Source organism: Vanacampus margaritifer, chromosome 6, assembly GCF_051991255.1.
Source record: "Vanacampus margaritifer isolate UIUO_Vmar chromosome 6, RoL_Vmar_1.0, whole genome shotgun sequence".
NCBI lineage: Eukaryota > Metazoa > Chordata > Actinopteri > Syngnathiformes > Syngnathidae > Vanacampus > Vanacampus margaritifer.
The window spans coordinates 13,660,095-13,686,473 of NC_135437.1; the positions used below are offsets into that span (position 1 = coordinate 13,660,095).

At 40.2% G+C, this 26,379-nt stretch overlaps 2 protein-coding genes across 6 annotated transcripts; both read left to right on the forward strand.

The window, feature by feature from the left end:
* Positions 1-2,480: 2,480 nt before the first annotated feature.
* Positions 2,481-17,658, forward strand: mov10l1 (Mov10 like RNA helicase 1). 4 transcript variants are annotated; one of them, XM_077567637.1, is made up of 26 exons: positions 2,481-2,605; positions 3,311-3,429; positions 3,671-3,858; positions 4,934-5,093; positions 5,221-5,333; positions 5,416-5,603; positions 6,159-6,299; positions 6,714-6,977; positions 7,138-7,335; positions 9,035-9,149; positions 9,221-9,398; positions 9,483-9,553; positions 11,002-11,093; positions 11,149-11,204; positions 11,463-11,557; positions 11,898-11,973; positions 12,042-12,223; positions 12,496-12,642; positions 14,251-14,372; positions 14,445-14,544; positions 15,648-15,794; positions 15,865-16,038; positions 16,118-16,267; positions 17,098-17,205; positions 17,281-17,421; positions 17,518-17,658. In XM_077567637.1, the coding sequence occupies exons 2-26, from the start codon at positions 3,342-3,344 to the stop codon at positions 17,596-17,598; spliced, it is 3,375 nt and encodes a 1,124-aa protein (XP_077423763.1). In that variant the 5' UTR covers positions 2,481-2,605; positions 3,311-3,341; the 3' UTR covers positions 17,599-17,658. The 4 variants fall into 4 exon arrangements, with proteins under 4 accessions (XP_077423763.1, XP_077423761.1, XP_077423765.1 ...); XM_077567635.1 differs by lacking the exon at positions 2,481-2,605 and adding an exon at positions 2,813-3,159; XM_077567639.1 differs by lacking the exon at positions 2,481-2,605 and adding an exon at positions 2,813-3,159 and having other exon boundaries at positions 11,901-11,973.
* On the forward strand, positions 17,523-25,009 carry szl (sizzled). Of its 2 annotated transcripts, XM_077567644.1 has the most exons (5): positions 17,523-17,609; positions 23,095-23,465; positions 23,553-23,719; positions 24,093-24,185; positions 24,512-25,009. In XM_077567644.1, exons 2-5 carry the CDS (start codon positions 23,188-23,190, stop codon positions 24,820-24,822), a joined length of 849 nt encoding a protein of 282 aa, XP_077423770.1. In that variant the 5' UTR covers positions 17,523-17,609; positions 23,095-23,187; the 3' UTR covers positions 24,823-25,009. The 2 variants fall into 2 exon arrangements, with proteins under 2 accessions (XP_077423770.1, XP_077423769.1); XM_077567643.1 differs by lacking the exon at positions 17,523-17,609 and having other exon boundaries at positions 17,807-23,465.
* Positions 25,010-26,379: the final 1,370 nt, after the last annotated feature.

Below are 26,379 nucleotides of genomic sequence, written 5' to 3' on the forward strand. Positions count from 1 at the left end.
ATATGTCACTTCCCCCTTTCCCCATTCGTTACAACAACAGAAGTCAATTTGAATGTTGATGCACGATTACTGCTTTCCTGGCAGAAGCTGCAAATCAACTGAAAAGTTTTGTCTGAGGAAACAAAAAAGAAAAATGGAAGCTACTCGGATAAAAAGACAGTGAAGGATCAACACAGAGTTAAAAATCAACGCAATGAGCTTGACCTCATGCGAAATGTCAGGCATAACATTACCACTTTTAGCCATATGGCGCCGCCATAATCAACATAAACTGAAAGTTCCTTAAAAACACAGATAAGGCCTGACAATCCATATTGTTAAAGGTTTATTGTGTTTATTATATATATATATATGTATATATATATATATATATATATATATATATATATATATATATATATATATATATATATATATATATATATATATATATATATATATATATATATATATATATATACAATAAACACACAAAGGGCCCTTAGCTGCTCGCAGCTCTAGTTTATGAATATAATTTAGAAGAGCAAATAAAATACTGAAGGACTTAACTGCACAGATTTCTGACGGGGCTATAGCACCGCCTAGCCCCAGTGTAGAGTTGTTATATTTGTTTCATTCAAATTGTTGAGCACACTTGCATCACAGTGGAGAAGTTTCTGGACTGAGTTTTGGCTGCGGAAAACCAGGTCAAGATACCAACCATACCTCACAGACACCGTGCTGCCCTAAATGTGAAACAATTCCACACAACTGACCAGATTAGTAAATTTTTTTTGTACTGGAACTGAACAAACAAAAGCTACTCAGTGAAAATGAGTAGGCCTATGTATGAGATTTTATTTCAGTGTGAATTGAAAAAAGGACAAGCAATGTTGATCAGCTCCAAATTGTACTCAATACACTGAAAACTACAAGAAGCTAAACAAGACAAGTTTGGAATATGATGGGTTCGGCTGCACATTTGGTAATGGTAGACTTCTGGAGTAAATTGATCTAAGGACATTAGTGGCTTTCAATGTTAAAAGGGGCGTTGGGCGGTCATATTTAATGGGTTCCTCCAGAGCCCACGCCACACTCATCAGTGAAGAGGTTTTTTTGGTCGTGAAAGTCATCCCATTACTGTTTGTGTAATCCTGTTTACAGATAAACTTAGTCACAGAAAGACTAATGGTTGGGAAAAAAAACATCGGAGGACATGAAAGTCATCCTGCTTTGTTGTCTTGGACATCAGAACATCTTCGAGCTGTTTAAATTCTATATTTCCATGGATATGTATAGAGCCGACTTCTCTCCTTTGACAGGAGCGCTGTTTTGAGAGTCAACACTGACCTCTTGTGGTCATGTTAATGTTTTCAAGAGAACTGAGAAAGTACAGTCTTATGAACAAAGAAGACACAATGGTTATATATGTTTTGGTATATGAAATACAATTTGGGAGCATGGTTAGCACATCTGCCTCACAGTTCCGAGGTTGGAGGGTTCAAATCTGGGTTCTGGCCTTCCTCTGTGGCAGATGATGTTCTTCCAATGCTTGAGTGGGGTTTCTCTGGTTGCTGTGGCTTCCTCCCATATTCCAGAAATGTACATGTTAGGTTAAATAAAGAGTCTAAATTGTTCAAAGGTGTGAATTAATTTGAAGAAGTTAACTGCTGAACAATAAACTATGAATGTAATGGAGAGGGGGAAAGGAAAAGGAGGATGTTTTCAGAATTTTACTGTCACCTGGTGGTGTTTTACAGGTAGCGATGGAAGTAATAAATCTGTATGCTCTTATGAAAAGCCAGTTGCCCCACAAAAGGGTAAAAGAAACTTCAAGAAATCAGTTCAGTGATCAGATCAGCTAACTTAAGAATTAATTCCACAAGGTTTTTTATTTTTTTTAACCTAACCGGCATGTATTTGGTATGTGGGATAAAGCCAGAGTACCTACACTGCAAGCATGGGAAGGACATGCAAACTTCTAAGATTTGAGTCTAGAAATTTAAAACTGTGAGGCAGATGCGCTAACCACTATTACACTATAATGGAAGAACAGAATTGCTTGCTATGGCAGAGAAAACGATGCTCTAATAAAGTCATAATGATTTATCTGTTTGTCCCAATACTTTTGACACTATGGACAATTCCACGCTTAGTCACAAGTCAAAATGGCTGTCTTACTCGGTGAAATGACCCTTTTCATCTATTGAAAAGCATTATACTTTGGATCGTTGTAATTTAATTTGTGAGGATTAATGCATTTCATTTAAAAAATGTATGACATTTTGTTTGACTCCTATAACAATCTACCTGGTTTTGTTTTGTTTACACTGTGAAGGAAACATTTGCGTTGCAGAAATATTAGAAATGCCCGGATGTAAGGAATTGTCAATAGAGTTATCAAGATAGATTTGCCTATTGCCGGCCACTGGTGTGTGATTGTGTGTGTGTGAATGTGAGGCATTGTAACGCGCTTTGGGCACCATATGGTGTAGACTGTAGATAAAGCGCTATATAAAAAGCAGTCCATTTACCATTTATTGACAATTTCCGAGCTTACGTCACTAGTCAAAATGACGGTCAACTCGGTGAAAGGATCAGCTCTCCCCTCATTGAAAAGCATTAGGTTTGATTTTTGTAATGTGATTACTGATTTGTATAAGGATTATTTTGATTTCAAAATGTTATGAAATATATTTTGACTACTATAACAATCTGCCTGGTTTGTATGCTAGTCAAATGAAAAAGCAATACGTCGTCGGTTGTTTGTTTTCATAGGGATAAAGAAAGCGTTGCATTGCGGAAATATCATAAATGCCCGGATGTTCGGAATTATCCATTGACAGCTAGAGATTTAGCATGCTCATTAGCATTAGCCCCATATAACGGTTTCGACTCAGTGTCACGTGTTCTTGCTAAAATATATTTAAAATACACTACAGTAACTTGACAAATTTGACGGCAATGGAACGATAAAGCTAGTGCAGATTGGATAGGCGGGTTTTCAGCTTTGGGCCCACGGCTCCACCCCCCACCTCAAATTCGACCTTGATGACGCACCTTCACACTTGAAAAGAATTGTCCGAGTCTGGTGTCAGGTTTGCTGTCGACTCCAAACTATCAACATTTAATCCATACCGTACGCACAGAACGCCATTTAAATCCCAACACGCCCAATAGGTAATTAATCAGACGTGCCTTAGCTGGGCGGCGGGCGCAATCGTTTCAATCGAAGTAATTGCCAAATGTAAACGTTTAGCTAACGTTACTTGGAAGCTAACTTGGGGTGTTAAGCACGTTTAACTATAATATTACCTTCTCCCCACCGTAGGTTTGCGTCAACTTGAGCCAGTTTAGCCAATATGCTTTCAGCCGCGATGTGTATGCTGTCCAAAATGGTCTCCCCGTTGTGGAGGACAGCACAAGTGGAGGCTGACGGCGACGCACCGGGTAACTTGACATAACGTCCCTAACTATGCGTTGACACTATCGTGCTATGCTACATCCAACCATTATCCAATTGCTTTTTTAATATCTATCTATCTATCTATCTATCTATCTATCTATCTATCTATCTATCTATCTATCTATCTATCTATCTATCTATCTATCTATCATATATATATATATATATATATATATATATATATATATATATATATATATATATATATATATATATACTGTGCAGACTCTGAAACGATTCGCCACCTCACTGACGGTGTGGTGACCCAGCTGGGCCTGGACCACGGCCTCGTCGACGATGCCATCTACTTCACGAGTGGCGTGGTGCTGGGTGGGGTGCCGCTTATAGTGGGCGACGTGGTGAGCTGTACTGCCGTGAAAGATGGAGGCCAAGGCGGATGGAAAGCCCTCATGGTGACTGGCATTACTAACATGTACACTGTGTATTTGAGTTGCTGTCTAGTACATGAACAGGTCTTAAAAAAAACACTACTTAAGGTGAATTACATATGCTTGTTTACTTGCTCCTTTACTTGTAAAAAATAACAAAAAAGTTCAGACTCTAAAATATATTTACATAATAACGTGAAAATTAAGTATCCGAGTACACAGTTCTAACATAGCATTCAAATATTTAGTTCAGGGGTGTCCAAACTTTTTCATTTGAGGGCCACATACAGAAAAAAGGAAGGATGCAAGTGCCACTTTAATATTTTTGCCATAATTTACTGTATTAAACATGCTAAAATCAAGTAAGCAATAAACAGTTATATATTATTTTTAAATTAATATGAAAAACTACTACATAACACATTTCTGTTAAATGGCAAGTAAGTTAAGGAGTTTAAGGGCACACTCCACCCTGTTAACCTTGTCAGCAAGCTGAATTTTCGCGGAATTAGTTCACAAACACTACGAGAATCCATCTTGTACTGCTCCCGCAGATCGGTTTGCAACTAACCTTTTTTAGGTCGGACCAATCCGGTGTTGTTTAGGGCGGGGCATGAAGCTGTGATAAAACCAGGAAGCACTGACGCCGGGGAAATCAAACAAACCTAACTTGGATGAATGGACGCTTGCAATTAATTCTGTTCTCGCAGAATTGCTCACTGTTTCCTTGTTGAATGTTGAAAAGCAAGAGGCGCTTTGTGAATTTTTATCTGGTAAAGATATTCATTTTTATTTATTTTTTGAAGACAACATTTTCATCTGTTGCCGTAATTGGTCAAAACAAACATGTACACGATACCACAGTCCAATCAGCTCAAAGTATTGTGCAGATTTTCCCGCCTCTCCCGAACAAATCACCGTGGAGCAGTCCCAGATTGATATTGTGAAGAACTCCCTTGAGTGAATAACAATTATCAATCTGGCAATTACCAAGTTACCACCTTGTATAGATATTGGGGTTAAGTTGCTGCTGTTGGAACAGAATGGCGTCATACCGAGGACCCTGGATTTATCTTTTTAAATTGTGCTGAGTCTATAGATTATGAAGAGTTCTGATGCGTGGGAGGCTGGAGGAAACACATCTTTGGAGGACGAATGCGCTCGGCTGCAACCTCTCATTGGCACCGTCACGTCATTTGATGGCGAGAGTGGCTACATCAACCAGACTACTTACTTCCCACTCTCCAGTCTATGCGAAGGTACAAGAATAGGGTCACAAGATGAATATGTATTGTGTTGCATAAAACTTTGCTTTGTGACATTTGTATTAGTCTTTCTTTAAAGGTTGTTTTAAGTCTTGTTTAAATTAAAGACGTGTATCTTCAGGTTACAAGCCCATGACAGGTGATTGGGTCGAAGCAGCATATTTTATCAGTCCCAACCAGTGGACCACCCAGGCTCAATCTGTTAGCCCTTTGCGTTATTCCCGTCTTAATCAGGTAGCTGCACCCTTGATAGTACAGTATTACATTCGTTGTCCCATTTCAATATTTGTTCCATTGTTCCTTCCGCTGTGTGCAGGTGTGTGTGACCAGCATGTATGCTAACAAGGGTGTGGTTGACGACTGCGTGTTCTTCTGCCTGGACTCTCTGCTGCTTCCTGCCCACTACAAGCCCTCGCCGGGCCATGTGGTCAACTTGGTGATGATGGAGAGCAACCAGTCCATCTACCGCTGGAGGGCGCTGTGCATGGCGCCGTGCACTCAGGGGTATGAACTGGCAGCTTCTGCTGTCTGTGAATAAGTCAAATTGCCTCAACCTGATGGCTAATCTGTTAAAATAGAGCAGTGATTCTCAGTGTGGGCTCCTAGCTGTGCACGAGTTTAACTTTGAAGTACAATAGAAATTGCATTTAATCTTACACAATTGTTTTTCTAGCCTTTATTTAGGTACAATTTTTATTTCTATGTCCAGTGCATTTTAAGTGGATCATTTTTTTATGTGCAGTTTTCTTTTTTCTTATTTTGCTAAATTTTGGATTCTCAGTGTTGAAACTATTCATAATCTTAGGCTGTTACAATGATTAAATATTCTGTTCAGGAATAAAACATCCACCTCATTTTTGATTGACATTTAGACACTAGAATATTTTCCATTATTTTCGGCATCCTGGAATAATTTGTGCTAAGGTTTTTAGACTTTGGGGTTTACTCTCGCCTGTTGTGTCTTGGCTGAGGTTTACTCTACGATAATTGCAATTCAGATTATTATTTTTTTGTACTTTTGATTTGATTGATTTAATGCAGATGATGATTTTGTTGCAGTTTGAATCCAACCCTGACACACGTGCCTACAGTTACACTGGAGAGCTTATTGGAAAACAAAGGCGGGCTGGATGTCACTTGTTATGGCCAGTTTGGAGAGTTGATGGTGGGGGAAAACAGGAAACTGGTGCTATGGATACTGTAAGTAAGCAAATGAGGAAACTGACATTGTCAGAAAAGAGAGAAAATATCCAGTTTGATTTCACACTTAAAAAAAAAAAAGAAAAAGATGTGCCCATTGCAAAATAGAGTAGACATTCCACAACAGCATGTCTGATTCCCAACACAAGGTGTCAATGTTGGGTAATTAAATACAGTTCACTTTTCAAAGAATAAAGGATATAAAGATACAGTGTGGAATGGGAAGATGGCGACCCCAAATGGGCAACAGAAGTACCTGCATCTCACATCCACAGTTTGTTGTTAAATATTGCAAAATCGAGCTGCAACCCAACTGTAAATGTGTTCATCATCCGAAGCAAAATAATGGCTGACAGGAACCTAATGAGTAAAGTGCAGGTTACGCTCATGCACACTTCTGTTTATGTAATTTAGGAACATGGGCTCAGAGACACACCGGCTCAAGTGCTGCGACTTTGCTGGCTGGGACTCGGAAGAACAATTCTTTCTGAATACGCGCAAGATCGGACAGAAAGAACAACCTGTGTCCAACTCTGTTCCTGTGGAAGAACAAGGAAGTCAAGCTGAAGATGCAGACGGCGAGAAGACAAACACCTCTCTCGGTTTTAGGAGAGAAGAAAGAGAGGTAGACCTTCCTCCAGGAGAGCGACTACCTGTTGTAGTGGGGTGCCAAGCAAAGTAAGTTTTGCTTAAACTTTTGAAATGGTCTTGTGTTGGAACTTGGAAAGATTAAAGTAGATGAGTGACTTTGGCTTCACTTCAGTCCTGAGTCCGGGCATGCTGCAGAGTCCATAAAAACGGTACCACTAGTATTTCTCACATGTGGGTATCTGCTTAGGAGCCTGGGAAGCTCCGCTGAGCTGCTGTTGCTGCACTTCTCCTCGTTCATCATCGGGAGGCGCCTGGAAGTGACGGTGTGCAGCAAGGATGAGAGTCTGCTCTTGCCCCGCACGCCCTACAGTCCTGCCAAAGCCAAGCCGGTCCCCGTGGCGCCTTCTCATGTGATCACCCTCACTGCTCCTAAGGATGCATCCAGGTATCAAGTCTGACAATGTCTGTGATGAGATCTTTTTTTTTTCTTTTTTTGGGGGGATGATGTTTTTGTAATATAAAATATCTGCCTTAACTCACTAAGGTTTGGAAACACTGCCGAAGACCCTCAAGTTAGGGAAATCGTTTATGTATTCTTTTTTTTTTGGGGGGGGTGGCATACCATGTATACAGCTAAAATAAGAACAGTTGGCAACATTTTAAACATAAAATAAATCAATTATTATTGACTTTTTAAATGCTTGCATCCAGATAGTTGGGTTTCTGGTGTGATATTTTTAGTCTTACTGTACAATCACTATAAGGATTTTTATACTTGCAGAATATAAAAAAAGTCTTAAATTTAGGGAAGGATACCAAAGAAGGTACTTTTTGTAGTATGGACCGATTTGGGTCGGTACTTCAGAGTAACCCGATTCACGTAAAATCAAACGGTGCCATGTTTTGGTTCCGAAGCACGTCATTTAAAGAGTTGACAATTTTTCATGGCGCACTTGAACGCAACATTGCGTCACGCACTTGCGCTGGTTTTCGCCCGCTAAAAATACATTTTCTGGTTTGTAATCGAGCGAGACTTTTCGGACGCCAAGCCAAACAAAATAGTCTATGAAGTATGACCGCACCGGGTGGAGGATGGAAATGTCCCCGGTTCACCGCAGTGCACGGTTAGAGGGAGATGTGGTGCTGTCTTCACTCGCTGTACGGGGAGTGTTGTGCTGTCCACCCGCCTTTTACAGGTGCAGTACCCCGACACTGAAACAAAGAAGTCTGTCTTTCCCTACCGAATCGAATCATGCTGGAAGGCACATGGTTTTACCTTTACTGTAATTTGGAATAATAAAGCTTGTGCCCAAAATGTAGCGAGCATTACAGACCACGCCGGGTACATTCAAATAATTAATTTGAACCCAATTATTCTCTTTACATCTTTCCCTCTTCCAACTGTCTTTTTTTTTGTGTATGCTATACTTCAAAATTCAAAATGTTCTTAAAATTTTCACATAATTTATCTTTTAATTTACTTCATTAGCATTCAGCTATTAGCTTTCAGCATTCCCACGCAATTTCTGCAGAAATTGTACTTCGTCTTGTTCAGTAATTTTAAAATGTTATACCTTTATTTTAACTATTCCTCTGTGGCTCATTTGTTTTAAATTTTACATTTTTGTTATTTGTCAAGTTTTATACATTAAAAGGTATAATAGATTTTTTTTTAAAGATATTACTGTTAAATAAACAATGATGAACATTTATTACTACCCAAATAAATAACATAAAAACAAAGAAAGAAAGAAAGAAAAAAAAAAAAGAGTACAAAAGTACTGAAAATTGGTACCTTTTGAGTACTTGTACAGAGAATTGAAACAATGTTTAAAATGTGAAAGGTACCCATCCCTACTTAAATTTGACATCATATTGAAATGGTCTCTTAAAATGGCTAAATTTTAGCTTCATTGAGCCGCAATGAAGAGGAACAATGCTAAAATGTTTATTACGTTATAAATTACTTGTAGAGTAGCAAAATATTTATGCCAGTAATGTATCCCTTTTTATTATTTTTTTGTTACTCTAACAACTAAAACTAATTGCAAAAGCCAATTAAAGATTTGAACATTGAGGGTATGCTGTAATTCATAAACCCACAGAATGACTGAAGGCCCCAACATAAACTTTCCCTCTTACAGGCTTCCTAACCGTCGTCTGCCATCCTTCCTGCCTTCGTACGCAGTGCCGCAGTCTTTGAGAGCGTGCGCAGCTGGGCAGAAAGACGTCTTGGTCGTCCAGCCCTGCTTAGGAGAGGTTAGAATTCCAGTTACATTGTCATTAACATGAACCTGGTTTTTACTCCATCTTCCGTGTGTTTTCATGAGGTGCCGTCAGCCTCCAATGCGCAGGCTCGTTTCTCTACTCTGCTGTGGTTGGAGGAGCTTCATGCTGAGAGAGAGCTTGGAGAGTTCACCATCCATGGAGCACTGCTCAGGAAAGGAGCTGTCTACCTTCACCTGGAGGTCCTCGGTTTGGCAGAGGGGAGGCCCAATCTCACTATAGGCCAGTCATCACTGTAGAAATACTGCAAAAGATCATGTGGTTAGCGTTTAAAGCTGCTTCTAGAACCATTTCACTGCTTTACAGGTGACAGAATTGTATTGAAGAGTCCACAGAGTGATGGCATTGTGATGGAGTATGTGAGCTGTGTTGTTGAGGTAAAATATCTACATTGGTCAATGTTTTTTACTGTGCATTGTCAGCCACAATTTGACTTAGAAACACGCTTCAAATACAGCCACATCTGCTCATGCACTTTGACATGTTTCTTAAACGGGACAAATAAGAAATAACGCTTGCAAGCAGCATGGAGCAGATGCTCGCACTATTACCCCTAGATTACACCTTATGTGTGTGCGTTGCGGATCTGCTTTGTTCCATCTTGACTGCGTGCTCCAGACACGTCAAAACCAAGGACAAAACTCACCGGCAAACACACTGTTTTAAATTAAACAACTTGCATTATAAAAAGTTTTTATTGAAGTTCGTAATAACTCACCGTCCACTCCCATAGCTTCTGCTATGACGTTCCATGCAGCATCCTTTTTTAGGTTGTACCGTGTCATATAATTTTGTGGCTTTTCACCTCCATTATAAATCTCTTCTCATCCATGTTCGCTGGTATTTAAACTGTGAATAAACACCTGGCCTGTTGACTCCAGGCATGGGTCTGCCTTTTATAACGTTTTGCTGACATGATTGCAAAATAGTATTTGCCGAGTGTTTTATTCTGAAAAGTAATCGGGCTCCGGAAGGAGGGAGCTGGTCCCCTGTCTACGCATCTGCAGCCGGTGTAATTTGAACAAGCTGATAGAATGGAAATGTATCAGAAGCAACCAGTTGCCAAATTCAACAGTTTGGCAATCCAAAACCATATGTAAAAAAAGTATGTTTTATTTGATAGACATAATGTACATAGAGGCAGATGGTTATCAAAAACTGTCAAATAAGTTCTATGCACCTAATTATGTTATTCACTAGGTCACACCCTTAACTGATTTGCTCCCCAAAACTTACAAATACGTCCTATGTTTTAAGTGTCCCAAAGATGTTTTTTTTTTTATCCTAAAGCAGACTGCACAAAACTGCAATGGTAGTTATTACAAAAACGGCCAGCAGGTGGCAGCAGAGCAAAAGCGATCAACCTGGCCCATGTTAAAAACAAGCTGATTTACTCACAGTTCTAAGCAGATTTGTGAATAATGATGAAACTAATTGCTGCAAAACGGAAACACATAGAAATATCCTTTTTTTCCTGATGAAAGAAGAGACTCTAATCTTTCTTTTGGTAGGTTCCATGTTTTATAGTAATAGAACAGAATATTTTGTGGGCCTTGCAATATCAGTCAAAATCCAGCCATGAGCGAAGGGTATTGCTTCAGTGAAAATGGCTAGGAGTTAATGAGTTAAACACAACACATGAATACTACGGTGTGAGAGACTTTCTGCTTAATGGTTTTTACACAATGCAGTGCTATTTTTCTTTTATCAGAAACATAATTTTGTTTGTGGGCTTCAATAGACGAATGTCATTTCAATGGGGAAAATTGATATACAAACTAATTTACATGCTATGTTCTTTAACAAAGTCTATGTCTAATGCTAGATCAACGACGAGGACGTGAGTCTGAAAGTCAACTCGGAGTTCCATAGTGGCTACCACGGCGAGCCTCTTGATGTGGAATTCTCTTACAACAGGTGAGAAAGTGTAGCGTCTTATATTTTCTGGCCTTACCGTTCTCCCATTAACCAGATCGACCATGAGGCGCTGTCATCATGCAGTTGAACAGATCAAATCCTTCGGGGAGAGTAAGTACATTCTTCTTATTACGCAATGTCATTCTTTGCAGGCGTTTACACTTTCAAATGATCAATTCTACAAAAGTCCTAGGAAATCACAATGTCCCATCATAGTTTTTTTTCCCCTCTCTCTCTAACAAGCCATGTGGTCCTTTGGGGCTACTTGGTTCCTGTCGGCACCATGTTGGTGACACATGTTTTAAATGAATTCCATTCTCATGTAATTTGTATGATGAGGAACCTTGTCTCTCCCCCACCATTGTGTAGTTTTGTTCCCCACCAGAGTTGGTGCTCAGACGCCCCTGTGGACAGTGAAGTGGTTAGATGAAGATGACCAAAACAAAACACTGGATGGAAATGAGGTAAAATAAATAAATAAAATATATAAAGAAAGAAATATATTCATAAGGCAGAATGCATTATTCACCAACACTAACACAGTTGTCAAGTCGTACAGTAAATATTTGTATGGGAAAAAAATCTATGTTGTTAATACGGCGCAATGAAATGAAAAGCAGTAACATAGTGGTAATTGAGCACATCATGTTGTGCTGCGTGACAGCGTACTTGCGCGTTTCATGAACTAGCTTATTGTGCGTCATTTTTCACCTTGAAACCATGCATGCCAGATCGTCAGAAACCGAGAACCCCATTTGTGTTAGCAAGCAGTACATGATTTCTAAGTGGGATCATTTTTATCAGCAGGTGTCAGGAAAGGAAAATGGACAGTTGCCAAACACTTCATTGGATGTGAAGTCGAAAGCCACAGCAACTAAAGGTACATGCACATGACACTTACACAGGCACTGTTTGCACATCCCCCAAAGTGTGTTTATTCATTTATAGATGGCAGCATGACACTCAGGCCCACCCCCAGTCCGGGCCGCTTTTTCAATCTTGACCTCAACCCTGCTCAGAGGGAGGCAGTGAAGAGAATCCTGGCCGGAGAGTGTCGCCCTACTCCTTATGTGCTATTTGGACCTCCGGGCACCGGGAAGACCATCACCCTTATAGAGGCCATACTACAGGTGTGAACAAACATAAATGGAATTCCATATTTTCCAAGAAATTCAGTCACAGCTCTTTGCTTCTGATGGCCGTTCAAACTTTAAAACATTTCAAATAAACCTTCAAACAAATATAATCTACAAATGGTGAATGCTGTTTCTTGAACACAAAACATAAAAAAAATACAAACAAAAAGACAAACTTTTTTCTGCCATTGTTGCAAGGTGCCTAATAGCACATGTTTTCCTTAAAACTAAAACCTCCAATATGACTCACATTCTTCTACCTGCAGGTGTACCACTTCCTCCCCAGCAGCCGTGTTCTCGTGTGCACACCCTCCAACAGCGCAGCCGACCTCATTTGTATCCACCTGCACGACAGCGGGTTCATGCACAAAACAAGCATGGCCCGTGTCAATGCTTCTTACAGGCAGGAAAAGGTATGACAGAATCCCATGTAAATACAAACCCAATTCTCAAAAAGTTGGGACACTACAAATTGTGAATAAAAACTGAATGCAATTATGTGGTAGTTCCAAATTTCCATATTTTGTTCAGAATAGAACATAGATGACAGGTCCAAAGTTTAAACAGAGAAAATTTATAATTTTAAGGGAAAAATATGTTGATCGTAAATTTCATGGTGCCAACAAATCTCAAAAAAGTTGAGACAGGTAGCAATAAGAGGCTGGAAAAGTCAATTGCACTTTAAAAAAACAACAACTGGAAGACCAGTTACCACTAATGAGGTCCATTGGCAACTTGATTGGAGTATAAAAAGAGCTTCTTGGAGTGGCAGTGTCTCTCAGAAGCGAAGATGGGTAGAGAATCACCAATTCCTCCAATGTTGCGCAGAAAGTGGACAAATATCAAAAAGGTGTTTACCAGTGAAAAATTGCAAAAAGGTTGAAGTAATCATCATCTACAGTGCATAACATCATCCAAAGATTCAGAGAATCTGGAACAATCTCTGTGTGTAAGGGTCAAGGCCGAAAAATCCTACTGGATGCCCATGATCTTCTGGCCCTTAAACGGCACTGCACCGCAAACAGGAATGCTTACTGTAAGGGAAATCACAGAAAGGGCTCAGCAATACTTCCAGAAAACATTGTGGGTGAACACAATCCACCGTGCCAGCTGCCGTTGCCAGATGAAACTACAGTACAAAGAAGCAGCCATTTCTAAAGCAAACCAAGAAGCACAGGTGTTTCTCTGGGCCAAGGGTTATTTAAAATGGAGTGTGGCAAAGTGGAAACTTGTTTTGTGGTCAGACGAATCACGATTCGAAGTTCTTTTTGGAAAACTGGGGCGCTTTATCATACTGACTAAAAAGGACAAGGACAACCCAAGTTGTTATCAGCACTTAGTTTATAAACCTGCATCTGTGATCGTATAGGTTTGCATGAGTTGCATGGGCAGCTTCCACATCTGGAAAGGCATCGTCAATGCAGAAATGTATATTCAGATTGGAGAAAAACATATGCTCCCTTTCCGGCACCATCACTTTCAGAGAAGATTTGCATTTCTCAACACGATAATGCCAGACCACATGCAGCACCAATTACAACATCATGACTGCGTAGGAAAAGGATCCGGGTATTGAAATGGCCAGCCTACAGTCCGCTTCTTTCACTTCTAGAGCACATTTGGCACATCATAGAGGGGAAGGTGCAACAAAGAAAGCCCAAAACGGTTAGAGAGACAAGAATGGGACAGCATTCCTATTTTTCAACTTGAGAAACTTGTCTCCTCGATCCCCAGACGTTTGCAGACTGTTGTAAGAAGAGGGGATGCCTCACAGTGGCGAAAATGGCCTTGTCCCAACTTTTTTGAGATTTGTTGACACCATGGAATCAACATAGTTTTCGCTTAAAATTATACATTTTCTTAGTTTAAACTTTTGACCTGTTCTCTTTGTTATATTCTGAATAAAATATTAAAATTTGGCACTTTCACATAATTGCATTAAGTTTTTATTGACAATTTGTATAGTGTCCCAACTTTTTTTGAATTGGGTTTACACACAAACTGTATTTTTATTCCTACAGTGCATCCCCGATGTGCTGAGGCTGTACTCGAAGGCCGGCGAGGACCTCAATCATGCCTCTTACCACCGCATAGTGGTCAGCACCTGCTCCAGCGCTGGCTTGTTCTACAATCTAGGACTTCAGTAAGTCCAACTAAGCATCTTCTTCAACCCACAGTTTTGTCTGAATAACTTAAGTTTTTTTGTCACCCTCAGATTAGGACATTTTACTCATGTGTTCCTGGACGAGGCAGGCCAGGCAACAGAACCGGAATCCCTGATCCCCATCAGCTTTATCTCAGAAAGAGATGGACAGGTCAGTACCAGTAGCCTGAGGAACATTCAACAATTGGTCTCTAAGGCTACGTTCACACTGCAGGCAAATGCGACCCAGATCAGATTTTTTTGCCCAACCGCGACATGTATGACTTTTTCATGTCAGTCTAAACGGCTCAATTCCGATTTTTATTTTTAATTTATATCCGAGCATTATTACTCGCAGCAATGACGTGACGTCATCGTTAGGAAGGAGAGAAAAAAGGAGAGGTCACAGTGAGATGAGGCTCGCTTAATTTTCACAAAATATTATTTCTACCTCCTCCCGCACCACTCCTGTGTAGATATGAGATGGTAAAAATATGAGCCCAGACGACGGACTTATAAATGTCCGTGGTCCTGACACATAGGTATTTACTTCCGCAAACACAGCATTGTGAGTGACGTTGTATCTTCTTCTGTGTATGCGGGGTAACTTTGGGGACGCATTACGTCCACACAGCAGACAGACTGATGTCGCAATTAATAGGTAATGTGAACGCTTACTCAAAAAAAAATCTGATTTCATCAAAAAATCGGAATTGACCATTAAGACCTGCAGTGTGAACGTAGCCTAAGCTCATGGGGTATAAAACTGTAGAAAATACAATTTTTATTTGGACACAATTATTAACCAAAACATCTTGCTTGGTCCTGATCTTGTCATCTTATCAAGACATAGCAAGGGTGGGGAATAACCAGCCCAACACGGTGTTTATTCCAATTACAGTTAAATTGGGAGTGTTGGAGTAATGAAGGGCATCTGTATGCCAAAACATCATACAAAAAAAAATAGCGACAATAAACAGGAAAAAAGCTGGGAAGGAGAAAGCTCTTTTTAGGCCCTTTTACTGTTCCTTTTCTGTGCCCCTGTGTAGAAAGCAAGCTGTTAAGGCAACCTTAGATAAGTTTGGCGTGGAAGAACTTGACATCAAACACCTTTTGTAAATCTCTAACACGTCAAAATCGTTGTAAACAGTCTATAAAGAAGAGTGGAAGTTGTTATTGCTACAAAACAGGAAAAGTAAATTTGCGTCCCTCTCCTGGAGGAATTTCCCGTTCCTTTCCTGGCAATTGACTTTTTGTGTGTGTGTATGGGCTCAGATAGTGTTGGCCGGAGACCCGTGTCAGCTGGGGCCGATTGTGAAGTCCAAGATAGCTTCCGCCTTCGGCCTGGGCTTGTCTCTGCTGGAGAGGCTAATGGCCAATCCACTTTATGCCAAGCATGACTGGGGATACAACCCAAAGCTGGTGGGTATACTCGCCACTAACTTACTAACTAACTAAAAATAATTGTATTTGAATGATGTAAAATCTTCAGGTGACAAAGCTGATCTACAACTACCGATCACACGAGTCCTTGCTCACGTTGCCCTCTAAACTCTTCTACCACGGAGAGCTGTGCGCCAGAGCGCCCAAAGCTGTCGTGGAATCCCTCTGCCAGTGGAAAACACTCCCCAAAAAAGGCTTTCCTCTCCTCTTTCATGGCATCAGGGTGAGGAAGTTAAAAAGTCTTGAATGTGGATCACATCTTTTTGTTTTTCTACCGAGGTAACAAGGATGCTCTCCTCCAGGGAAAAGAAATGAGGGAAGGCAACAACTCGTCGTGGTTCAACCCAGCAGAGGCGGTTCAGGTCATGTTGTACTGCTGCCAGATGACCAAAAAATTCTACAAACCTGTTGACGTCTCCCAGATAGGAATCATTGCCCCCTACAAGAAACAAGTAACACTGCAATCTGTCAAGTAACACTGCAATCTGTCTTTTGACACTACACTCTAAAAACAGTTGGGTCAACCCAATTATGGATCAAAAAAGGACTGATCCACTTTATGGGTCAATTTGATTCAACTTACTGGGTTGTTTTATACAAAATGACCCAAGTAAATAGGGGTGTGAATTGCCTCGTACCTGGCGATTCGATTTGTATCACGATTCATAGGTCACGAAGCGATTCTAGAATTGCGTGCTGTAATATCGCGATATACAGTGTTCCCTCGTTTCTCGCGGGTTCATCTTTCGCAGATTTTTTTTTACAGCAGGCTTTTTTTTTTTCAGCGTGCTTTTTTTTTTCTTTTCTTTTTTTTTACATTGTATGTACACGCCATCCCGTCGCCTCCACCTCCGCCACCCACCCGCGCCGTATGTTTTTTAGAATTATTATTTTAGGAAAAAAAATGGATGGATCGCTCTTTCTCAAATAAATGTTTTGGATATTAGTTTAATTCTATTTTATTGTTAAAATCTGCAAAGGTTTGAACACAGTGTATAGGCCTAATCAGTATACAGTATGTGGGAAAATGTTAATGCCTATGGGAGAAAAGTGCATGTAGTGAGGTGTTTTACAGCCTTAAAGCATACATAATAAATAACAAAAATATATAGTATGAATGAAAATAATATTTAGAATAAACAAAAAAATATATACTATAAAATAGTATGATCCATATTTTGACTGTACCACTTGAGGAGAATGTGTGACAATCAGTGGATCTTATCTTATATTATCTTAACATTTTTTTTCATTTAATAAAAATAAAAAAAAACTTCTCCAGAATGAGAAAATCCGCATCCTTCTGGGCAAAGTGGGCCTGTCCGACATCAAAGTAGGCTCCGTGGAGGAGTTCCAAGGACAAGAATTCCTTGTCATCATCCTGTCAACGGTAGGCCAAAACGCGAAAGCAAATACGTTATATCCTATGTGGTCAACTTTCAGTTTCCGCTCGTGTGTGCAATAGGTGCGGTCTAATGAATCTGCATTAAGCGAAGATTTGCAGAGCGTGCTGGGCTTTCTGACCAACCCCAAGCGCTTCAACGTGGCCATCACACGCGCCAAAGCCTTGTTGCTCATCATTGGAAACCCCCACATTCTCATTAGAGTGAGTGCCCACACGAGAAAAAAAGATCATTAAATTTGCAATTAGATCTATTCCTGATCATTTAAATGTATGTTTTTTTTTTTCTTGCCTCCGCAGGATACATGCTTCAGGGCACTTCTTCAGTATTGTTTTACCAATGGGGCGTATCTGGGCTGTGACCCCCCTCCCTCCATTTGAGACTCACAAATGTAAGCGTGTTCCATCTAATTAAATTCTACAATTACTATTATAATAACACGGGGATACATGTCATTATTTATAGTAAACAATTCAACCTTGAACAAACCCACACACACAGCTTTAGCAGACAAGGAGTAATAAGGCCGCACTGAAATGAAGAAAATTAGATTTCTAAGAAAATAAAGCTAGAATAATATTTTTTTAATTTTTTTTTTTATGTTGAAAATGAGTGACCTTTTTCTTTTTCTTTTTCCCTTTCTTTTTTAAATTAGAGGCAATACTGATTATTAGTAGTCAAGGAGGCTGATGACTGATATTTGGAGAGAATATTGGTGTCAAAATGTAAAACAAAAATTGCTACAACTACAAGTAACAATTATTATTGTTGAAATGTCTTTTAGGCATATGTTTATTGAACAACTTTTCACATTTGCAAAATGTTGTTTTTTTATTTTTCAAATTTGAGTTGTTTTTGTTTTAAATTTCAACAAAAAGCTCAGCGTTCCCAGAGTCATTGACATGTCTTAAAATGCTAAATGAAAACTTAAAACAGCTCCCTATGGTTTTCTAAAGTAAATAGTTTTATAAAATTTCAAAATATCTGACAGGCTAAATTTTCACTTATCTTGGTTTTACTCCAGTGCATCTCAATTATTTTTTTGGTCTACTGTATGTTGCCTTGTTGGTCACGTGAGTGATTTCAACTCTACTACTGTTTTTACTTTTCCGTGACGGGACGGACGCTCAGCGGCTAAAAATAAAGAAATGACGTCTGTGTACGCACGTCGCACTGTTTACTTAGCCGACGCACTAGACCGTGCGGAAGAATTGACCATTACGCATACATTTGCGTAAATCTGCGTCACGGAGCCGATCCTGCACACGTTAAAAGGACGTCATCTTTTTGTGAGCGCAACTGAGACGTCAGACTATACAGTGTAACCACTAGAAATAATAATCCGTCTCCTTACCCCAGTAAAGTCTGCCGAGTAGAGGTGCGTTTTTGTCGTCTGTGCGTCTCGGCGTGGCAGCGTCTGCCCGCGAGGCCCCGGAGACTGGATGTGACAATTGAGTGCGAGTGACAGTCTCCACCAACACTGTCAGTCCTGTTGGAGCCCAGCAGGATGGAAAGGGGGGGGGGGGGCAATCTGTTAAGTTAATGAGTCTCTTATATGTTGGGAGGAGACAGCTTTTATGTGAGCTCCCCATCTTAGACACCCCTTCCACCACCGCCGCCTTATTCTTTTCTTCCACAGCTTCCCGCCGTCTTTGATGTGGCTTTGTTGGCCAAAATGGGGGAGAGAAAAATAGAGTTAATATTGACTGGACTGCACATAAAACATGTGAAGGAACTGAAGTCAAGACTGGAAAGTCTTGTTGAAGCTGGCCAGTTAGCATGCATGATTATATGTACAATATACATTTGCTTTCCTAATATTTATTCAAATTCACATAAAGGGATGCTTCAGTCACGAAATATAAGATTGTTGTCATAATGGCTTTATTCTCCTAAAATGACCACTTTGTTCTTGTGAAATTAAAACTATATAACTATAGGCATATTCGATTACACTTGTTTTTCAGACTAACACCTGTACTTTTGAGTAGTCACTGATACCACTAATACTTTTGGTACATAAATTTTCCACACACAAAAAACAACTAAACATGATTATAAAGATAACATATCATATTTTTTGTTTAAATTGCATGAAATCTTTTTCTATTTTAATTTTTTTCAATTTCTATACATGTACTTATAAAAAAATTACATCTTTAAACTCTTTCACGGCTTTTGACTAGTATACTTGTCAATTACACTTTTTTCAACAGGGCTAGTTGAGGGAGAACCTGATTATGCTCCACTGTAAATGTCAAACTTGGAAACAGTAGATGACATAATTGCCCCATTTTATAAGAAATAAACACAGTTTGAGAGTCCATGCGACTAATGGCTGCATTTTGTGCAACCTACATTTTTCTACTGTCGATTAGAAGAAGAAAAACGGGCCAAGGCAGCAAGGAGAGAGTCTATGCTATAATTTTTCAGATTTGGTTTACGTATAATTATTGAACATAAGGTCGTGTGGGTATTGAAAATGTTGAAATTTTCTAAAATGGATGGCAGTGAATGTGTTTTAATGGGCATGTGTCAGACATGTATGCCTTTAGTTCGCCTTCGCGATTGCAACACAGTAATCGGCCGCCGTCACGACTACTGATACCTGGCTTGAAATACTTACCCATCCCTAATTCTCATTCAATTGTGACTAACATTACAACGTTGTACTACAACTTGTTTAATCATGACTTGTATTGTCACACCTTTTACTTTGTTAGAAATTCCAACTTTTATTCTTGTTAATTTCCTACGTTACTCTAATTAGATTATAATTAATTCTTATAATATTCCAATTTTAGAAAACTTTTCCTCCAATTGTGAAATATTTTTAATTTTTGTTAGTCTTTAACCTTTTTTAATGGATTCTTTAACTTTAGCTCAAAATATTACTTTTTCTTATAAAATAGGGAAAGAAAATGTTTGTGTAATATTACAAAGTTATTAAAGTGTCTTTCATTCTGATTGAGGCCTGCGTGTCTGCAAGTGTAGTATGCAGCCAAACAGTGCATTACCAAGACAGACAGGGTGTCTACAGGGCAGCCATTAGTCCCAACAACACACCCCTGCTGGGCTGCTGGCAGGGGGAGCGTGTTAAACATGTGGAGCCATTGTTCTCCCAAATTGGTCTGTGACTCTAAATTGCCTAGTTAGTCCCCTCTGACAGGCCGCGTTCGTCTACCCGAACTGGAACCAAGCCACCAAGTCATCGGAATGGGCTGTAAAATGGCGGCTGCAGGCAGCGCTGGTCTGCATTTAACGAGAACACCAGCAGGTCTCAAAGTCGAGTGGGGATCGAGTCCTTTGAGTCGAGAGAAAGTGTTGAAAATGGCCCACAGGCATGGAGGCTCGAGATGCACATTTACATCGGGAGGCAGACAACATCAAACCAAATCTTAGATGCTCTATTGTCATTCAATTGATGGATTACAAGGACTAAATCAACACTGCTCATCCATTACAATAGGATGTCCGCCCACTTCATTTATGAAAACACACCTTGGCTTAAAACTAGCGTCGGACCATTAAACCTGGCAAGGAGCTCAGACGCCACCAAAAGAAAGCGGCAAGTATCCACATTGGGCAGATCAAAGCCTGAAGGAGACGCTGCTTTGCTAATAAACCTCCAATTAAGGAAGCCATTGTCAATATAAGGGAGACTCCATGTCTGCTTGAGGCTTATGTTTACTCCCAAAATACATTTCTCAGAGATTACAACATAGTAGGGTGTACAGCGAGTTCCATTGAAGCCACACGCATAAAGCAGCCGTTCATTTTTACTTCAGATTTTATGGAGTTGCATTTGAAGGCCAGCTGAAATGTCCTTGTAGGTCGGAACAAAAATATAAACACAGTACTTTTGTTTTTGTTCAAATTTTTCGTGAGCTGGACTCATAGATCTGAAACTTTTTCTACATACAGAAAAGGCCGTTTCCCTCGAATATTGTTCACAAATCTGTGATGGTGAGCATTTCTTCTTGGGATAATCCAACCCACCTCACTGGTGTGGGATATGCAGATGCTGATTAGACAGCAAGATTAAAGCACAGGTGTGCCTTAGGCTGGCCAAAATAACTCAAATGTGCAGTTTTTGCAAATGCATATTTTTCATCAGTGGTAGATTTGGACATAGAGTAATACCTTGTTTATCGTGGATGTTAGGTTTGAAGGCGTATACTTAAAAATCCATACTTTTGCGTGTCCAATAAATCAAATGATGAGATAAGACATGAACAGAGTCCCTGCGCAAGGATGATTTATTTCAGAGAATTCTCCGGTCACAGCAATACTGAACATCACGTATGAGGTGGAATTTCAGAGTGCCATGTGCCCCCTCCCTTGGGAAAGGGGCATTTTATAGTATCGAGTTTTGGAAGTAAAACGCCCCTTCTCCTCCTACTAAGGATGAGTAGAACAGATTGGTTCTCACACAATATGTTACATAATATTATTTTCGTACACAGACTGCACCTGTGTTCATTCTTTTTAGACAAAATATACTCTCAGGGTACCTCTCGTACTTCTTCCCATAACAAAATCTCACAAACAAGTTGAACTCGACAGCTCCTAATGTAGTATAGTTGTAGGAGTGCACGCTCTCTCTCTCGAACAGAATGTGTTTTCGCACAGAACACTGAGAAGGAACTTCTAGACCAAACAATGTGTACCAGCTTAGGTTAAGGTCAAATTATACTGAGTTCAACACTATTTTACCTACTTCACATCTATAAAACATTTCAACATGGTTAATATATGAAATAAAGAATTAAAAATGTTAATAATGTATAACAGGTTCCAGACTAGTGCTGCCACTATTTTTTAGAATTGGATAATCTATCGATTATTCAATCCATTAATCGACTAATTTGATTCATTTAAATTTTGCATTAAAGTGTATTTTAAAAAAGCATTTCCCCCCCCCGATTACTGTTGATTACTGTTTATTAACCAATGATTGGTGTTTATTTTGTACTTTATCATATAATGATTTTTTCAAAATTTAAGGGGATTTATGTTGTACTATGTTACCGATTCAGTCATTGTTATCTAAAGTAAAAACATGTTTGGAAAGGTCTTATTTTGATTAAACGCAGAAGATAGTCTTCTTTCATGAAGGACTACAGTAATCAGTGAACAATTAACTGTTGATGTGCTGAAATCAGAGCATTTGGACAATTTTAAATAAAAAAATGCCTCAATTATTAAATTAGTTGTCGGATTCATTTGATAATCAATTACCTTGCAATAATTTTGACACCTATTCCAGACCATTCCTGCAGTCATTTAATTGTTTTTATTTTTTTTTCTCATAAGCAATTGGAATAGGTGACCCATCAAATAGCAAGGGACAACTGTACTTGTTTTTAAATGGCCCAGGGTACATTTTCGTTTTTTCACTTGTCCTGGTTACGTTTTCAGATTGATGTTTTTTATTGGCTGAGGTGAGGTGCATTTCAGAAATGTTTTTTGGTTTTCATTTCTCGGATATGTTAGGAGATATGTTTTTGTGTTGGTTCACAGTTCATTTTAATGATGAGTGTTTTCTATTGGTACATATTTTCAGATGAGGGGTACAGAATACATTTGAACTTTGATGATTTTTATTGGTAAATTTGGAGGTGGTCCCCACCTCCCACCCCCCATTTATGAGATAAAACAGCCACGAAACAACACGTTCAAAAAAAGCAATTGTGTTTTCTCCTCCTTCGGTCGGCTTTTAACTCTATGGAGCTGGGCTGTGACTGCCCATTGTCTCCCCCGGCTTCACACACGGCCCCCCTCTCCTCCTCCTTTTTTGCGTGCCCCCCTCTCTGTCTGCAGCCATGACAAAAAAGCCGTTGTCTCCAAACACATCGTCTCGGCGTCTTTGATAGGTAGTTGATAAGAGACTGACAGACTGACGGGGCTGGCTCTCGCGCCGGTATATAAAGCCGCCCTCGGCCACACTCCTGTCATCCGCTCTCGACATGGCCGCGCTCTTCTTCTTCGCCGCGACTCTCCTGACCCCACTGGAGGCCTTCGACCTGGGCCAGTCCACCCGATGCGTGGCCATCCCCAACCAGATGAAGGTGTGCAAAGACGTGGGCTACTCAGAGATGCGCCTCCCCAACTTCTTGGGCCACAGCAACTTGGAGGGTGAAGTGGTGCCGCGCTCTGAGGACTGGAGGCCCCTGCTGCAGACGGGCTGCCATCCCCAAGCCCAGGCCTTCCTCTGCTCCATCATCGCTCCCGTCTGTCTCGACACGTGAGTTCACTTTCCTAGTTTGACTCCTCGTCGGGGGTCCTCGCTCGTGCGAGTTTAACATTCCGGCGCTTCCCTTCCCGCCTTCAGCTTCATCCAGCCCTGTCGGAGTCTGTGCGTGGCCGTTAGGGACAGCTGTGCCCCCGTGCTCGCCTGCCAGGGGCATCCTTGGCCTCAAGCACTTGACTGCGACCGCTTCCCCACCGAGGAAGACAGGTGCCTGTCTCCGCACGCCAAGTTCAGCCATTTTGCAAAAGGTAAACGCCACACACAAAAGCAAAATGAAAAAAGGTGCAGTATAGGAAAAATATTTCAGAAAATCATTTCCATTTAAAAAAAAATTATTACAGAGTCAAAAATAATAATAAAATGCTTATTTTCCACACCAGTGACTTATCATTTGATTTTTGTTTATATATATATATATATATATATATATATATATATATATATATATAAATCCAAATACTTTGCAGTTGACATATGAAAATAAGTGACCACTTGGATGTGCTCTTGAAATTATGTTAGTGAGTGACAGTTTGGGAAGGTTCTTAGGTTTGCTCTGACATACTTTTTTTTTTTTTTTTGTCATATAATAGTTCACAAATGATTTGTATTTTTTATTTGCAGATTTGCCCAAAGCAGCCTGTCAAAACTGTCCAATGGTGGAAGAAGCTCCGGCTATGAAAACAGTACTGGATTCTTTCTGCCAACATGACTTTGGTAAGCATTGGAATCCATTTTGATTTAGTTTGATCATATCACTGGCTGTGTTGGGAATCACCTCCAACGCGCTATACAGCACCGCTGTATAGGGAAATTGCCCTTTGGTAGTGGTGTTCAAATGTAGTGAGTACTGAACCTTTCCGTTAATAGCAAAAATCTATGAGTAATTGATGCCCCTGAAAGGGCAAGCACTTATAACCGAAATGTTTCTTACAGAGGTACTGAGTAGATGATTCCAATCTAATAAAAGAACACAGATTTTTAACTTTTGAGTTATTTGGCTTCCGTCAGATTAACAATTTTTTACCCCCCAATCTTGACAGCTGTTACCGCTAAATTGCGCCACCGCCGCCTCCTGACGGGCGAGCCCGAGTTCGAGGTGGAGGGCCGCGTGGAGTTCATCCGCCAGGGCCCGCTGTTGCCCTACGACACCCACCACCTGCTGCACCAGTGGCTGCTCATCAACCTGCGCTGCGCCAACGCGCTGGTGCGGCCCGGACGCTCGCAGCTCTACGTGCTGACCGGCTCTGTGCGGCCCGACGGTACCCTCGCCATCGCCCGCCTCTTCCCCTGGCACAAGAAAGACGCCAACATCGCCGGGGCCACGCGCAAGTGGAAGCATCACAGATGTTGAGCGCTAATCTTGACATGGAGCATTTCTTGGCATTTTGAGGGGGCGGCTGATTGGGCTCACTCATCTCTGCTCCTATAGCACACTGTATTAGAATGCACTGCAACCTGTACATGATGTATATTGACTCTAGATTCTATTTTATATTTAAAAAGAATGCCAATAAAATAATAAAAACTGTTTACATCAATTTGACTCATATTTTGAACAGCACCTTTAGTAAGCCAAAAATGTTTTATATTATTTTTACAGCAGTACGGTGTAGGCTACTAGTGTTTAGTGCTACTAAATTTAGTACCTGGAACATGCCTCACAGTTCTGAGATCTGGGTTTGAATCTCGGTTCCGGCCTTCCTGTTTGCTTGTTGGTGGAGATAAAGTATGCACACCCCTGTAGACGAATGCCAGGTCAGGCCATTTTGCCACTTGCTGTTGACTGAAAATGACATCACAGTTGCTTAGGTAACAACCAATCACAGCACAGCTTCAGAAAGCAGGTGAGCTATGATTGTTTGTTGCCTGAGCAACTGTGATGTCATTTTCAGTCGACAACCACTGGCAAAATGGCCGCCCCCTGAAATGGATAAAAATGGCTGAATTTTGCTTCATAACTCATATTCCACAAATACTAATCAGAATGTCATGTTTAGACTAGTGAGGTCACATATAACATTAATGTGAAGAAATGTTTTTAGGTTGACCAAGATAAATAATTTTAAAACATTGTTCTACCATTGTTACTTAGAAGCTTTATGACACAATTGGAACATAAAATGTAATCTTTTCAAAAGGGAAGTAAAAATGTGTGTGCACACTCTTAGAGCTTGAATATGACTGTGTACAGACTTGGCAATTACGTTCAACATTATTGTTTCTACTAGAAAGTGCAAAAGGCTGGAAAAACAGCTGAAACTTAATTTGCAGTAAAATGGTGACAGGTGTGTGCTGACTTGCATTATTAATGTGATTTGTTCATACAAGGGGGTGAACACTTGTTCAACCACATCTTATTTTTTATTTCCCCTCTAAAAGATTTTATTTCAATTAGGTTTTACAGGTCGTAAGTCACATTATTGGTGGAAAAAGTTTTGAATGATTTAAAAAATATATAATAAAAATAAAAGACCTTAGAACAGGGGTGTGTCGACTTTTTATAACCCCTTTATGCATCCTTAATGTCCCATGCAGTCCAGTGCACAAATTGCCAAGGTTTGTCGTCGGTTTTCCGCCCGAGTTGTCTTAACAACACGCACAAATAAGTCACGTGACATACGTCTAACGAGTGTATATAAATTAAAAACCGAGTTGTCTTCACAACACGCACAAATAAGTCACGTGACATACGTTTAACGAGTGTATATAAATTAGTTTGTCTAGTCAGCATCGTCATTGCACCCGAACCAACCCCTTGAGAAGACTTCTGCTGTCAAAACGGGAACCATGACAAAAGGTAGGATTTATAACAAATTACGGGATATGGAGTTGAAAGCGTCCTTTCTTTCCTGTCTGTAGTTTCCTTTGCCGCGGTGACGCTGGCGCAGCTTTTCCTGAGCGTGGCCGG